The sequence below is a fragment of the Sylvia atricapilla genome, chromosome 8 (genome assembly GCF_009819655.1).
Source record: "Sylvia atricapilla isolate bSylAtr1 chromosome 8, bSylAtr1.pri, whole genome shotgun sequence".
Classification (NCBI taxonomy): Eukaryota; Metazoa; Chordata; class Aves; order Passeriformes; family Sylviidae; genus Sylvia; species Sylvia atricapilla.
In genome coordinates, this window is record NC_089147.1 from 33,731,947 (window position 1) to 33,747,351 (window position 15,405).

The window sequence follows — 15,405 nt, forward strand, 5'->3', positions numbered from 1 at the left end:
GCTCTGTATTAGCTGCAGAGTTTAAAGGCCTTAGACTCACACCAGCTGGGCAGGGGGAGTACAGCTCACATAGATTGAGTACTGAACTCTGTGAGTAGGTATTCTTCAGTTCCTCAGTGCAGGAGCATCTGCCAGATACAGCTCAGTCCCAGCAATGTGTGCCTGGCAGAGTACCCCTCCCAAATGATTTTCAGTCCCTCTGGCACAATGACTTGGTGCTGGCTGTCTGTAAATGCTTCTCGCTGCTCTCCCTCTGCCCAGCACACACCCCAGCAGTGCAGTCATGGAAAGAGCAGGCTGGCCTGGGGAGAGGGCTGGCCAGGGAACATCTGGACTAGAAACATCTGCTGGAATGATTGAAAATTGTGAACTTTTTCAGAGGGGCCTGGGCACTCCTGTCCCAACATGGGGACAAGTTTGTTGCATAACATAATTGTTCTCCACAGAGCCAGGGAGGTGGAGAAGTGGAGAAGGAGCATGTATCTCGTTCCTGTATTGAAACAGGCTTGGGAAAATCTTATCCCTGGGTACTCTTTCAGTTCAAGCCTGGAATGTTTTCTCTGGATTTACTGCAGAATTTAAGCCTGGCAGCATTTTGCGGTCTGGCTTTGACAGAGCAAAGGAGAATATTTCAAATAGCTGGATCCTGTCAACATTACAGGAGCTTTTTAATTGATAAGGTATTGCTCTGTGATATTATTTACAAACCTGCCATGAGAGGTGAAGGTGATTGTGAGGTGCTAGTTTATCACCACTAATAAATGCTGTATAACTTTTACATTACGTTTATATTTCAGCTTCTCCTGTTTTGTGTGCCTGCACATAATGCCTCAGGCTGGGAAGATGACGTTTTTCAACCTTTATTTTCATATCTGGGCAGAGGAGTGAGGATAAGTCTGGAAAGGGAAGGTGAAGGGACTATCTGGGAAAATACAGTGGTGGGCCACTGCTGTTAGGATGAAAAAGATGTAGAGAAGGTGGATTCTGATTGGATCCATGAGCCCTGACCAAACCCGTGGGCATCCCTGGCTACTGACTCAGAATTCTGAGAGCCTCGCTTTCCAAATTAGGCACCGCAATTAATGTGAAGGAGAAATCACTTGAATATGCTTTAACAGGAAAACAACAACATATTTTGGGACAAGGTTATAGAAATCCATGCAATGGCAACATCTTAAGAAACCGTCTCTGCTGGTGAAATTACAGGCATGAAAATCCCAGAGTTCAGAAAATTTTGAGGGCAGGCTGGATTTTTCAGTCTGGATGTGTTAGTATTTGCCTTTGTTGTGAATAGGCTTTGGTCCACAGTGTTACCTGCCTCGAGGCTGCTGAGCCGTGGGACTCAGCTGCCCACACAGCCCCAGGGATCCTTCCCAGCTGGGCCACGAGCCCCAGCCTTTCTGCTACACTGAGTCTTTTCTGATTTTAAGTGTCTTGGTGGAACAGAAATCAGGAGATCACAATGTAGAATAAAATAATTTATATGCTACTGATTGGCACTGCCTCAGATCTGCTCCCCTGATTTTTTGACCTTCTAGGTCTTATGTCTGTTCTGTATCGCAGTCGTTGACGTAAGGAAGGGTTAAACTCGTGTCCATAGCTGGGTGATATTTGGACCTCCATGGATATAAGTGTTATCAACACACTGCCTTCAATGCTGATGGCATCTAAAGAAGTCCTGTAGGAAACAGTTGCTCCAGAGGAAAAGGCCTGCCTCAGGCTTCTACAGATCTGCTGCCTTGTCATGGCGTATGGGGATGGAGCCAGCACCAGGAGCAGGAAATCAAAGTGTTAATCGGGTGAGGGTAAATGATGTCTTCTCTTTCTCATTTAGCTGAGTTTCTGTGTTGAAACTTGCTGTTCTTGACTTTCTGTGGGTTGCCTGGTAAGAGGATGGGTACATAAGTTTTAGTTTGTCTTTTTCTGTTGCTTTTATGCATGGACACCACCGGAAGGCTAGCTTGAAGCCAGAACGAAACCTGCAAAAGTGAGAAAAGCAATTCAACGGTGAAATTGTCTTTCTAATTGCACAGAGAATGAACAAACTCGTGGCTTGGTTCTACCTGTGAATGACTATGGAAATAAATATTTCTACTGAATTCAATGAGATGAAACGAGATGAAAAGCTAAATGCATAAAACCGTGGACAGAGGTGAATTAGGAGTTTTGGATCTGATTTCCTTGTACTTTAAATAAACGTATAAGATCAGTGAAGTGGCAGGGTGTTGATGTGCTCAGGAGATGGTGCTGACCGTGCTGGTGACTGCACTTGTGAGACACAGAACATCTGAGGAAAATGCATGTGTCCACCCACTGGAAGCTTTTTTAAGAAACTGAATAATTAAATGAGGAAGCTGTCTGCTTTCTGAGAGAGGAGGGGGAGGACTTGTTTGTGTGTTTCGTGTTAAACGCAGTTTGGGTGAACGGGCTGCAAAACTCTTCTCTTGTGAGCTCACAGGCTGGATGCTGCTTGAAACACTCAAAGGAGCAAGCCTCGCTCTGGAGTTCAGCATTGGGCACTCCCAGTGAAACTGCACGGGAAATGTGCCGATAGCCATTCATGACCTTTGAAGCTCACTTCGAGCCGCGAGGCTGAAGAGAGATGGGGGTTCTTGGTGCAGGATTTGGCACGGAGATCCGGCGGCAGCCGGAGCAGCTCCCAGCGCAGAGCAAGGGGGACACCTCTTGGCCTGCTGGCGTTGTGCTCCTCCAGCTGCTCCCTCGTGCTGCCACGTCCCGATGGGACCTTCACGAGTCACCCGTGGGCTGCTCCTGCTTCCCACCCATGGGGGTGAACCCAGCATTGGGAGGGAGGCTCAGGACCGTGCTGGGGGTTGGCCTGGGGACAGCAAGTGGCTGAGCCAGCCCAGCATCAGCTCAGCAGAAGCAATGCAGGGATTATGGATCCCTCCCTTGGAAATAGGATGGTCTGCATGTGGAAAGAGCTGCAAGTGTGACTGTGCTGAGATCCTATGCCTTCTGGCTGCACTTTATTCAGAGACAGAAAATACTAAGGGCTGAGTTAAAATCGCAGAGTGTATCCCATCTCACGTTATTAGATCAGGGTAAGTTAAATTGTCTAGTTGGTCTAGGGACTGCAGTTGAAAATCACAGCTGCTCTCACCTCCAGATATTTATGTTTTTTCAGGCTGAGAGTTTTCTTTGTGCACACGTGTTCACACTACTCACCTCTGGTTCAGGCAGCAGTATATGATGGGGTTGTACATTGTGGAGCTCATGGCAAGGAGGAAGACTGCGAGATACACCTGCTGAATGTACTTCTGCTGGTAGATGTCTTCCTTGAAGCTCCCCAGGATGAAGTATATGTGATAGGGCAGCCAGCAGACAGCAAAAATGATCACCACTACCACCATCGTCTTCACAAACTAGGAAAACAAAACCGAGGGGTTTTTCCTGGGGCCTGGGTGACTGGGCTTGCTGGGGCAGTGAGAAGTGCTGGTTTCACTTTGAGGCTGGTTTGACCTCCCTGAGTGTAGTGTATGGAATGAAACCATACATACCATGTGCAGCTATGGCAAATAAGCCAGCCCTGGTGATGAAAACTGGGAACAGGGAGGGAATTCCCTGGCCATGGAAACTGGAACAGGGAGGGAGTGCCCTGGTGATGGGAACAGGGTGAGGATTAAAGCAAATGTTCCCCAGCGCATTGAGTGGACTCTGCAGAGGAACTGCTTGTAGCTACACCAGAGAGATGCAGGGAAACCAGATCACTGCTGTTATGCTGAGACTGCTCCACTCTGCCCAGAGTTTTACCCTGTTTTATCCGTGGGTATAAACATGAGGTTTTACTCTCTAAGGGCTGCTTGTAGCTGGCCCGCTGCTGTGAGTCTTTCTTCCTTGAAGGCTGGCTGGTGCACACAATCACCATTTTTAATAAACTTGCAGGTTGATGCCCTTTACCCCAAACTATTTTGTTAACCTTTCAAGCCCAATGCCGAAAGATTTTGTGACAAACACAAGCTCCATTTTGGAACTGGAGGCAGCAGGGCTGGTGTGCTGGGGGTAATTACAGTTAAGTTTCACTTCTCACCTTTTTTTTGGCATTAACTTGGTGTTCATAGCGGACTCTGTTCAGGTGGTGGCCTGGAGCCGTGCTGTTCCACAGAGTAATTCCTATAATGGTGTATGCAACAAACATCACCATTAAAGGCAGTAAATAAATCAACACAATCACGGCAATGTGATACCTGAAAGAGAAGAACAAGCAGTTTTTCACAGTCAGTAGCTCTTTCAGAAATTGTCTCTTGGATATGTACACTGGCTCCTAGTAGCAAAACCACAAAGAAGAATTTTTGCCCATAATTATTGTTGCAGGGACTTCTGTAAGCAGCAAAATTGCATCTCTCTTGTGGTGTGATGAGGAGTCCTTGGGCTGGATTCCCTGCTCTTTGAAGACAGAGTAACATAATTTATCTTTTAGCAGATGGCTGCAGTCCAAGGCCACCTGCACTGAGCTTTGTTATCCCACTGCAGCCAGGAGAGAGAGAGAGATACGGTGGTAAAAGTACAAGTCCTTAAATCACAGGTATGGGAAAGGAATAGTCCAAAAACTATAGAGTAACTTGATGAACGCAGTAGTGGCAACAGTGAAAAAAAGATCACATCAGGGACTGCAAAAGGTATGTGGCTACTAACAGGATGCCCAAAGATGCAGAGAGTGAGGAAGGGACGTTGCCTGTATTTGTGTAGCTGGCTGTTTGTATTTGTGTGAGCACACGCAATTAATGTACAACCAAGAGGCTTCTTGGTTATTGCTCCAGCTGAAACACTGGCCTCCCCTCGGCTGTATTTTAACCTCGGCCCTTTCTAGTTTTGTGTCACCACACAAACTTCTGCGGGTTCCCTCATGCTGGGGGCTGACTAGTTTAAGCAACCACCATTTATGGGAAGGGAACAACCTGCTCACTCCATAACAGCAGCTATCGAAATAACATAAACAGTGTGAAAAGTAGGAGTAGGCAGGAGGGCTCCGGCACAAACTGCTGGCACTGACCCCAAAAGGCTGGGAGGGTGCAAATGGTCTTTCTCAGTCTGACAAGGCTCTGGGGTTACTCCTCACATTAGTGCTTTGCAGAGCTCTGTTGAAATGGGTGTTGGGCCCTCAATGGTGTTTACTCCTTGGGGTGGCTACAAATACCAGACTGGTGGCTGCATAAAAAAAAAAAATAATATTTGTGAAGTGTGGTGAGTTTGTCCCTGCCTGTCTTGCACCTTCTCCTATTGTGCTGAGAACAGTTCCTCTTTTGAAGGTCTAATACTGTGTGTGGAGTGCAGCAAAGCCCTTCTAGGGTTCCCATCCTGGGAGGAGGAAAGGAGGATGGGAGCCTGAGTATGAGCACACGGAAAAAGAAACTTTTAGTCTTGTAGCTTTACTACTTTGCTGCAAAGTTAACCTGTCACCAGAAGAAAAATCCTCTGGGGTTAGTTTACTCTGGTTAAACTTCTATATCCTTTTCATCCAGTATTTTTCAGGGACTGGCAGTCAGTAGTGCATTGTTTGGGGGTTTTAAAATTAGTATTATTTTTTTTAACTTCTCTCTAACGTGTCATAATTATACATGTCTTTCCTGCACAGAAGGGTTTTCCTTCTTTTTGAAGCCTAGAAGTCTTGAAACATGGGTTTACTCAACTGCAAAGGATTCAGAGGACACACAGTAAACACATGAACCCAGTTCTCTTTTTTGTTGTTTTTCTTTATGTTTCTTAGTATTTCTTTTCCTTGTTATTTGGACAAGTGTATGAATGGCTGCACATGCTTTGTCTCCATAGTCTGCATTGCAGGCATCTGTGCCAACAAATCCATCACTCAGTGTGATTTCTGAGGGCCAATGTTTCCAACTTCCTTTCTAAGAGAGATACCAAAACCTGGCGCTGCTCAGGAGGGCAGAGCTGGTGAGTGATGTATTGTGGTCAGGAACTGCTGCTCTTCTGCTGGAGATCCCAGGAAGGATCTGCCCTGCTATTTGCCACGTTCAGGACCAGCCTTTCCAGCCCACAGGGATTTTGTCAGCATGTTGGGGAACTCCTGTGAATCCTTTCCATGCCATGGATGTGGGAGAAATAAAGCTCACTCTTTTCATCTGAATGAAATAGTCATCAGTGACTCATGTATTAGTGGTTATCTATTCTCCCTCTCCCATAATTGACAGCAGTCTGGCACTCTCTGTTCCTCAGCAAGTACCAAAGGGTACCAAAAAGGAGCCCCCAGGAGGAGTATCACCCAGCATGAGAGGTTTGAGGCTGATTTTACTCTTTGCTCAACTGGGAAAAACTGGCTACCACTGTCTGAATATGCTGCAGCTTGGCCAAAATTACTTGGCACACATTCGTGTGAAAATCAGTTAGTTTGGTAATGGCTAAGTTGAGGAGGCATCCAGCTGTCTTCCAGAGATGAAGAGTGAGCAGGGAAAAATGTCCCACATGCATGAAGCCGGGCAAAAGCCTTCACAGTGGTTTTTGTTTTGAAAAATTGCTTGCACTTTGTGAATCCATTTGTTCCTTTTCCTCAGTTCTTCCATTGCTACTTTGTATAAATATGTTTTGCTTGATTAATTTCTCAAAGGTGCATCATGTGCTTTGAACGATGAGTAATCACAGCAGATACCCCAAGTGCAGGGTACAGCTTGTTTCATCTGTTTGAACAATCTTGCTTTCAAACAGGAGGAAATCGCTGTGAGGCTTAGGGACTTTTGGAAGTGCAGATGTGTGCCCAGATAAAGATGTCTATAAAACCATAGGATGTTTGAAACATGCTGCTCTGGGGTTTTATTTTCCTTTCCTCCCCTCCCCCTGCACCCCCCGAAAGAGCAGCATAATTTTTAACTAATTACGTGGCTTCTCAGCATTAAAGATACCCAGTTTCCTCCTGCCTGATGGAGGAAGAAAATCCAGAATCTTTGAAACCAGGATTTATTGGTTAGAGCTTTATAACTAGAGCTATATATTCATAAGCTTAGAGACTTTTTGCACTGGTTTCTCTTAAATTCCCCAAGACTTGTATGTAGGGTTTCTAGACATTATAACCAGTTTTCAAAGCAAGGGAGGATGGCAGGTTCAGGTGTTGGGGAGGATGAATTAGGGAAACCTTATAAATATGATAGCTTAGTAAAAGATTTTGAAAATGTGAAACCTATAATCGGAATAGAAACTAAAGCTTACTTTCAGTTGTAAGATACTGAGTCTTAGTTACTATATAACTTGAAAACGATGGTCTAGCTAGCTGAAGGAGAATCCCTTTTGATTGAACAATCCCTTTCTGCTGGCTGAGGGATCCAAGGGTCAATGTAACAAAACAGAAGTTTAAAGAGTAGTTTTTAGAGTTTAAAATACAACACAGTATGGTAATGTAGTAGTTCTTATAGGCTGTATGTAGGTTCTATAGGATTTTGTGTCTTGTGTTGGTTGGTCACTGAAAATTAGAATATTCATCACAAAAGGAGATATAATGGATTGTAACAAAGACCTTGCTCTCATACCCTTCCTCTTCCTCCTATTCTTGCTCTCTCCTGCTCTCTTCCCCCTGCCACTTTGCTCTCTCTCAGCTCTCACCCTGCTGTTCTTTCTCCCTCTTTCTTTGGGACTTCCCTCCAGCCCAGGCTGGTGGCTGAAGGCAAGGCTCTTTTACCCACGACCCTTGCAATAAAACCACATGTTCTAGAATATACAGGTTGGCAGAATTCCTTGTCCCAGCCGTCCGCAGATTCACCTACATCAGGATTACCCTGAATCATGATCACCTGGCAGCTTTTGCCTCAACTGGCTTAAATTGAGTTTAGATGGGCTGCCCCAGCCCCACATTCTCCTGCTCTCTGTCCCAGCACTCTCCACAGCCAACTCCAACAATTTGGAGATGGAGTTATTTTCCTGGTTAACTTCTGCCTGAATTGGGAGTTTTATGGTGTCTCTTACGTCAGCTGGTGCTTGGATCCAACGTCATCGGGCCAGACCACGATGCATTTCATGGCCCCGTTGTCCATCGTGATCTCGGCGTAGAAGCACTGCGGGAAGGCGAGCCCGAATGCCACCAGCCAGATTATCCCAATGATGACTCTGGTGCTTCCAGCAGAGAGCCTGGGCTTGAAGGGGTGAATTATGGCCACGTACCTGCAAGAAACAGGCAGTGCTTTTACAGAGAAACAAAGGTGGTGCTTTTACAGTGAAATTGGCAATCTACACAACAAACACAGGAAGTGTAAGAACACACCAGGACAGCATGGTGGGCTTTATTAATATAGACGTTTTGACAGGTTCTAGGCAATAAATAATAAGGAACTAAATCCTTTCTGAAGAGAATGATTGCCAGTCTTAGGGCAGGATATATTAAACCCACTGTATGGATGTTTCTGGTGTGAGGAGGAAGCAGTCCTTTATTTCTTCTGCATATAATCTTTGCAAGCATTCCCATTATGGAATTTTTCATACAATCCCAGGATGGTTTGGGTTGGAAGGGACCTTAAAGTCTACCTAGTTCCCATCCCCAGCCATAGGCAGGGATACCTTCCACTATCCCAGGTTGCTCCAAGCCCCATGCAACCTGGCCTTGGACACTTCCAGGGATCCAGGGGTCCATCCACAGCTTCTCTGGGCATCCTGTGCCACGGCCTCACCTCCCTCACAGGGGAAAAACTTCTTCCTAACATTCCCATCTAACCCTGCAGTCCAGCAGTGTGAAGCCATTCCCTCTTGTCCTGTCATTCCAGACCCTTGTAAAAAGTATTCTTGCTGTTTTTATTTTTTTAAAGTTACTGTTGCAAGTGCCTTCCTAAAAAAAAAGCCTAGCCAAGCATGCTTTTCCCTTCTAATTATGTCAATCTCTGATGCTTCACAGCAGCACGTGAGCAGACTGGGCTCTTGAGTACCCCTTACTCCAATTTTTTCCCCATTGATTTTTAGCTGTGGAAAACTCGTGCTATCTACCTCTGTCCCTGACTGCCTGAGGACTTGTGCTTGCAGTGGAGGGAAGGGCTGACCCTTTCATCCCACACCTGCTTTGGGCTCTCACAGCACATCTGACTATTGGATTACTCACGAGCCCGGGGCGCTCTCTGGTTTTAAGTTCCCTGTGTGGAAATGCACGGTGTTGTAATGAGTACATAATCAATTATGCATTTCTTGTCATGCTTTCCCTATTCTTTGTCATGGTTGTTACAAAGGCAAAATGGAGTGGAAAATGCCCATTGCCTCCTAGTTTTCATAGCAAAAAATCTGACAAATTGCACTGTCTCTTGGCCAGGCTGTTTGTAAGCAGCTCTGCCCAGCTGCTGCTGCAAGACAGACAGACAGTGAGCAATCCAGGGCTGCACAACAGCAGGGCCTTATTTAGCTATAAAATTTTCATGTCACCCCCTTTTCTTTAGCTTGTCTTAGGTAGTGTTATACAGTGCTTGGGTCTGGTCAGGGAGGAATCCACGGGTGGATATTCTCCAGAGTATTTGCACACAGAAGTGCCTGAAACGATGATCTGTGGTCCTCAGTGAATGACAAGTCCTGGGAATAAATGATGCCAGCCACTGTGCTGGCACTGCAGCCCGTGTTGCAGACATCAAAGGTGTTACAGGGCTGGGTAGAGGCACTCCCATTCTGCCAGGGGTGCACCCGTGGGGCAAGCTGTGATTTTAGGCGAGCTCCTGGAAGATGGGAGATTTACCAAACTTGCTGAGATCTCCTCGCCCCTGCTGCTGTGTGGCAGCACAGCCTTTGCCCTGCTGCTGCTCATGCTCCTTGTCCCCTCTCTCAATGCCCCTGTGACATCCCAGGATGCCGGGACTACACTCTCGGCACCCTTCCTCTGGTCCTCATACACGTAGACAAAACAAGCTGAATTTTGGACCGTCCTGTGCACTTTCCAAACAGGTCACAGGAGACTGCTAACCGGAGTGTGAAACTTGAGCTGATCGGTAGGACTGCATTTCTGCCTCGAGCGCTGCAGTGGAAACAGCTGCTCTGGTAATGGGGAAACTGAGTGATCCTAAACCCGACGATGAGCAGTATCACCGGGGACTTTCCCGTGGCAGACAAAAATGACTTAGAGCCATCACTTCTTAGCCTCCTTCCTTAAAATAAACCACTTTGGAAGATGTTTTTATGGAAGTTAAACATCGGAGCTGGAGTGGACAAGATCTTAACAATAAATGGAAGCATCGAGTTTCCAGGAGACTGTGTCAGGTTCTATTTTAAGGCTAAGCAAAGAATAGCTAAATATGGTTTGCAGTGAGGTGCCAAGTTTTCTTTCTGATCTTTGCCATGTGACTGAAGAGATTTTGGCTACCTAGGTGCTTTCGCCAAAAATCCCCAAGGAACAAGAGGAGGAAGACATGACAACAGGCTGAAACGGCTTTTCAAAAATATTCTTTGGCAGACAACATGAATAAAATAGCAGTTACCAACAACCCTTGATTTACAGCCAGGGGCAGCAAAAGAGTATTGGAGTCTAAAACTGAGCCACCACTGATTCTAAATAGGGATTTGCTTTCATCTGGACAACTGCAGACTGACAAACACGTCCCTCAGCCCTGTCCTCGTGAGCTGTCCCGTACTGTGCCCTGTCCCCAGCTCCTGCCCAGGTTTCAGCGGGCATTAAAGGCCCTCTTCCCTCTTCTAGCCTGTTTATCTGGTATGATTGCTCTGTGATTGCTTCCTGAGGCTGGGTGTGCCAGGGTGATTGGAGCTGTGAGCTGGAGAGGGAAGTTGGGGCAGTGATCCCTGAGGCTCTTCCCTCCCTCTTGAAATAAGTCATTCTAGTGAACCAGGGGAGCATACTCTGCCATTTCTAATCTAATTCCCATTATTTCTGGTGGTTTGCTGGACTCACAGCAGGATTAGGGCTGCTGATAGTTTCAGCAGCCTGCAGCGTATTCTCCTTTTTCCGGATAGATCTGTCTCATGGTTTAAAAAAGCCCAACAAAGCCACAGACGAGTTTTCAGGGTGACTGGGAAACAATTTATGATCAATAATGGAGGAACAACAAAATATCAGCCACTCCCACTCGTTACAGATTTGGGTGTGATTCAGACCAGGGATAAAGAGCAGAAGATCATGCCATAATTAGCATCCCACCCCACAATCTGGCACTCCTTCCACTTGGCTGATAAGGCACCTGACAGAATGGGGGCCAATTGCATGAACCATCACAATGACTTTTTTTATGACTTACAGGGGATCTTTTCAGACCTTATCTTCTCCATTCTCCTCTTACCTCTCTGCAGTCACGGCTGTCATGGAGTAAATGCTCACAAACACTGCAGTGATGGGGAACCAGTTCTGAAACCTGCAGAATTCCTCCCCAAAATACCAGACATTGTGACTGGCATAGATAAAATTGAAGATGGTGTTGAAGGTGGACATCAGCAGGTCCGAAAGAGCCAAGTTAACGATGAAGTAATTGGTAGCGGTCCTCATCCTCCTGTGCGCCAGAATAATCCAGATGATGGTGGCGTTGCCAACGATGGATGTGATAACGATGAAGGAGTAGGTGATGGCCCACAGAGCAATTCTCCATCCTGGCTGGGTGAACTGGGTTGCCGCCGTCCAGTTGCCACCGTCCTCGAGGGAGCCAGCCTGCGAAACATTGCTTGCGTTAAAAACGGAAAACATGCCCATTTCACTTCTCGTAAGTGTAAAAGAAAAATCTTCTGGCATCTGCTCATTTCCTTGCACTAGATGCTGGTGGTATGAATTTCCATGCCTTTAACCAAGTGCTGTTAAAAAGACATCGGAATGAGCTGTCTCATGTCCTCTCGTCCTGTTTTCCGAGTGATGCAATGCAGTTCCAGGAGGAGACGAGCGATGCCAAGGGCCTCCTCCTTCTTCCCTGGCATTTTACCCTACGCTTGAAGAGGAAAAACTACAGAACAACTCTCTTCTTCAAGTTTCTTTTTCCTCTAGAAAAGGAAGAAAAAAAGGAAGAAAGGAAGGTGTTTTCCAGGCCAATGGCAAGTGATGTCTTCCTTTAGATTGCTTTTAGGGACAAGAAAACATAAATGAAAGCCAAAACCCACTCCAATCCAAGTAGAAATTCTTTGTCAGGGCAGCAGTTTTCTAAAGCACCAAGTGTCTGAATCCCCTGCAGTGGGACTGAGGACATTTGCTGTTCTTTCCTTGTGTAACTGTTAAGTGCGAGGCAGGAGTTGCACTGGGATAAAATCTCAACAGGTTTTAAGGGGACTTTAAAAGGAGGTGGAGTCTCTTGCAGGGGAAAACTAAACAACCAATTTGACATCAAATGAAATGTGGCAAAGTGGTACGTGAAGCTTCCCCCCCTGCTCCACTCAGCAATTGAGTGCACTACCCGGATTTTACAGGCTTACATGCAAGGATAGTTATTTTGCCAGGTTTACCAGTCCCTCAATCCTCGTGTTTCCAGGACCCTGCCTGACTTCCCATGAACTCTCATAGCAAGGGAGAAACGATATTTGATGCAATTCAACAAAATCCTTCCTTTCGGATGGCTGCATCCCCTTTCCCAGTGTGTGCTGTAGGAACTTGGTGACCTCACGGATGCAGAAATTTCAGGTTCTTGTAGGAAAGAGGAACCCCTGACTCTGCTCAGAGCACAGCGCTCTTGCTGCTGTCAGCTTTAAAGCAAAGGCTGTAAACATAAGCAACACACTGAGGCTGAGATTTCCAAGAGTACTTGGCACTGATTCATGCCTGCTCGAGTGGAAGCTGAAGGTGTTTCAGGTATGAAAACCTGGCTTCAGAATTCAGAAGTGCCTGTAGTGCTTCTGTAGTTTTCCAGCTCCTGGAGCCACCAGAGCTGCAGCTTGTGCCAAGCTCTCCTGTAACAGGGTAGTGTTTATCAGTTCAGGATCCTTTGCACCAGCTCAGCCTGGAATCTTTCCTTGCTTCATTAATTTCGGGAGGCAGCCTGGAGTTAACCCATCACCTAACCAACTCTTTCAAGCAGGTTTTCTCTGTATTGCCCAAGTGTTGCTTTTAAGGGAATCAATACCTGTAGTCCTGCATGTAATGTCTCCTTTTCTTCACAACAGACTTCCCTGCAGGTTATCCCTCTCACTTCCCTACCCAGAAACTGAAAAGGTACACTTTTACATATCCTCTAATGTGCATTGTAAAGCTCTTTCCAAGTGCTTCTTCAAAGTCTTATGCTAACACCTCATTAAACAGCTTAGGGACCTTTCACTTTCTGTACACAGTTCAGGAGGGCTGTTCATGACTTGCAATACGAATTCAATAGCTAATAGTGTTCTTCAAAATTTTTTTGATATGCTGTCTCAAATCTCTGCAAATTTAAAGGAGAATAGGAGCAAAAAGCTCCATACATTTCACTGGAAATGTGCATTAAAGTGCTTTATCAGTTATGGCAAGTAGAACAGAAGCAAGTGGTTAGAGAAAGGGCTGCACTTATTGACCCTCCAGTGGTGAAGCTGTAACCTCTCTTGGCTGACTTTGAAGATGGTCAGGGTGCTCAGGTTTCTTAGGAACCTTCTTGTGAACCATCTGCCCTGGTCCCTGATCTGTTACTCAGGTGATAATCGAGGAGCAGCCACCCTTTGGTCAACATTTCATCATACGATCAGGAGAGATTTGCCTTCCTGTATCCACACCCACACCTTTTATTCGTTTGCTGGTTGTGCATTGACAAGGTTATTTATCATCCTGGAGCCTGGCCAGCAATTTAGTGTGTGCTATCAGCCTTTTGACTGGAAAACTGGAGCAATTTTTGACACAGACCAGCTCCAGATTCCTAAGAGAAGTTGCATTTGCCTGAGACAGTGGGTAAAACCTTCCTCGCCAGTGGTTTTGGAGTTATCCCAGAGAAAGGGACTACCTGAGAGCAGGGGGTTTGGGTTTGGCTGCTTTCACTGTTGTTTTTATAATGGGTAGAATAGTCAAGGCCAAACGTTACCATGCTGAGTCACCGGTCCCAGGTCTGAGCAAAGGGTGAGAGATGCAAACAAAAGATGTGGGTCTGCAAGGTCAGGAAGGGTGATTGAGGGGTGTTTTGTGTTTTGGAAACGTAATCCATGGTAATACAGACAGTAGAGGCTTTTATTGTATCGCAAGTTGGACTCTGCTTTTGGAGGAAGAACCTTTGCCCCACCCGAAGCGGATGCTCATGGTCCTCATGTCTTGCTCTCAGAGCTGTTCCCTGGACAAAGTGCAGCTGGCCTGCAGCATCATCAGCCAGACATGGGCTGGAAGGAAGCAGCAAAAATGCCTCTGGTAGCACTGAAAAAGTTTGGGTCTCTCTGACACGGTTTGGTGCAGAACAAGCTGTAGTTCGCTTCTTTCTGCAGAGCTCCTAAAGCCCTGGGGCAAATGCTCTGCAATACATGGCTTTTGGTGTCTTTAGGACAACCCCTGGCGATGAGGGAGGAAATGTGGAAGTTACTGATCCTTAATAGGAACAAAACCACTGCTAGTTGTGCTGTTGGATGGTCCCAGGAGAAGATGCTGTAATGAACAATCTGCCAGGCTCTTCGCTGGAAAACTGCAGCCCTGTGCTGCACTGGGCTGAGGGGGAGAGAACACAACCAGTGATGGACCCTCAGGCAGTTCATAACATCTCACTTTAACCACCATTTGCTGCTAAACTATAATTTTGCCCAGAAAGCTTGCCATTTGTATAGGAAAAGCCTGAGATTAAAGAAAAGAAAGGGATTACTCAATTTTTGTCATGCAGTTTCCTAGCAGGAACTGTTATGTTCGTAACTGGTTTGATACATTGACTCAGTCCTGAGGGAAAACAACAGGTAAACAGTCACTCCTTTACTCAGCTTCCCCATCCAGCAGGATGTGCTCCAAAATTTTATGTCCAGGAATCAGCACAAAGGACAAGATAAGGTATTAAAAAAAAAAAGCCCAACCAGAACAATAAATTTAGTTAAAGACTCAAACAAGGAAGATGCCTAAATGACAAAACATGCCTGGATGGGAACGACACCCGCGAGACATGGAGACCACATGACAAACATTAATTCCCAGCAACTATATGTGATGGGATTTCCAGCCCTGCGTGCCATTGCTAAGTGTCAGGGATATTTGCAAATCTCTCTGGAAATTGAAATTGTTGATATTTCAGAGGATGAATGCCCTAGGACATTACTGTCAGAAACATTAGAGGTGAAGAGTTATTCTGTTGCTGGGAGTGTCCTGAGCAGGATTGTTTTCCAGAAGCAGAGTGTAGTAGCACTGCAGGTGATAGCAATGGTACTTTTTATAATAAAATTACCCAGGGATATTTTTTAGCCCCTAGAAATGAGATTTTAGTGTACTGTATGACCTAAAGAAATGATGTGTGCCTGAATGTTTACACAGTTCTCGTACGCAGCTCAGAGGTTTTCCAGTCTCTTTGCTAGGTAACTTAAGGATAAATGCCACCGGACTTCATCTCCTCTGTCACCAGACACTGATATTCAGTG

At 45.9% G+C, this 15,405-nt stretch overlaps 1 protein-coding gene across 3 annotated transcripts; it reads right to left on the reverse strand.

The window, feature by feature from the left end:
* Positions 1-844: 844 nt before the first annotated feature.
* On the reverse strand, positions 845-12,117 carry TACR2 (tachykinin receptor 2). 3 transcript variants are annotated; one of them, XM_066324348.1, is made up of 5 exons: positions 11,217-12,117; positions 7,930-8,124; positions 4,052-4,208; positions 3,190-3,386; positions 845-1,882 (listed from the first exon to the last, which is right to left on the reverse strand). In XM_066324348.1, the coding sequence occupies exons 1-5, from the start codon at positions 11,657-11,659 to the stop codon at positions 1,831-1,833; spliced, it is 1,044 nt and encodes a 347-aa protein (XP_066180445.1). In that variant the 5' UTR covers positions 11,660-12,117; the 3' UTR covers positions 845-1,830. The 3 variants fall into 3 exon arrangements, with proteins under 3 accessions (XP_066180445.1, XP_066180447.1, XP_066180446.1); XM_066324350.1 differs by having other exon boundaries at positions 845-1,979; positions 11,217-11,649; XM_066324349.1 differs by lacking the exon at positions 845-1,882 and having other exon boundaries at positions 3,186-3,386.
* Between the last annotated feature and the right edge of the window lie 3,288 nt (positions 12,118-15,405).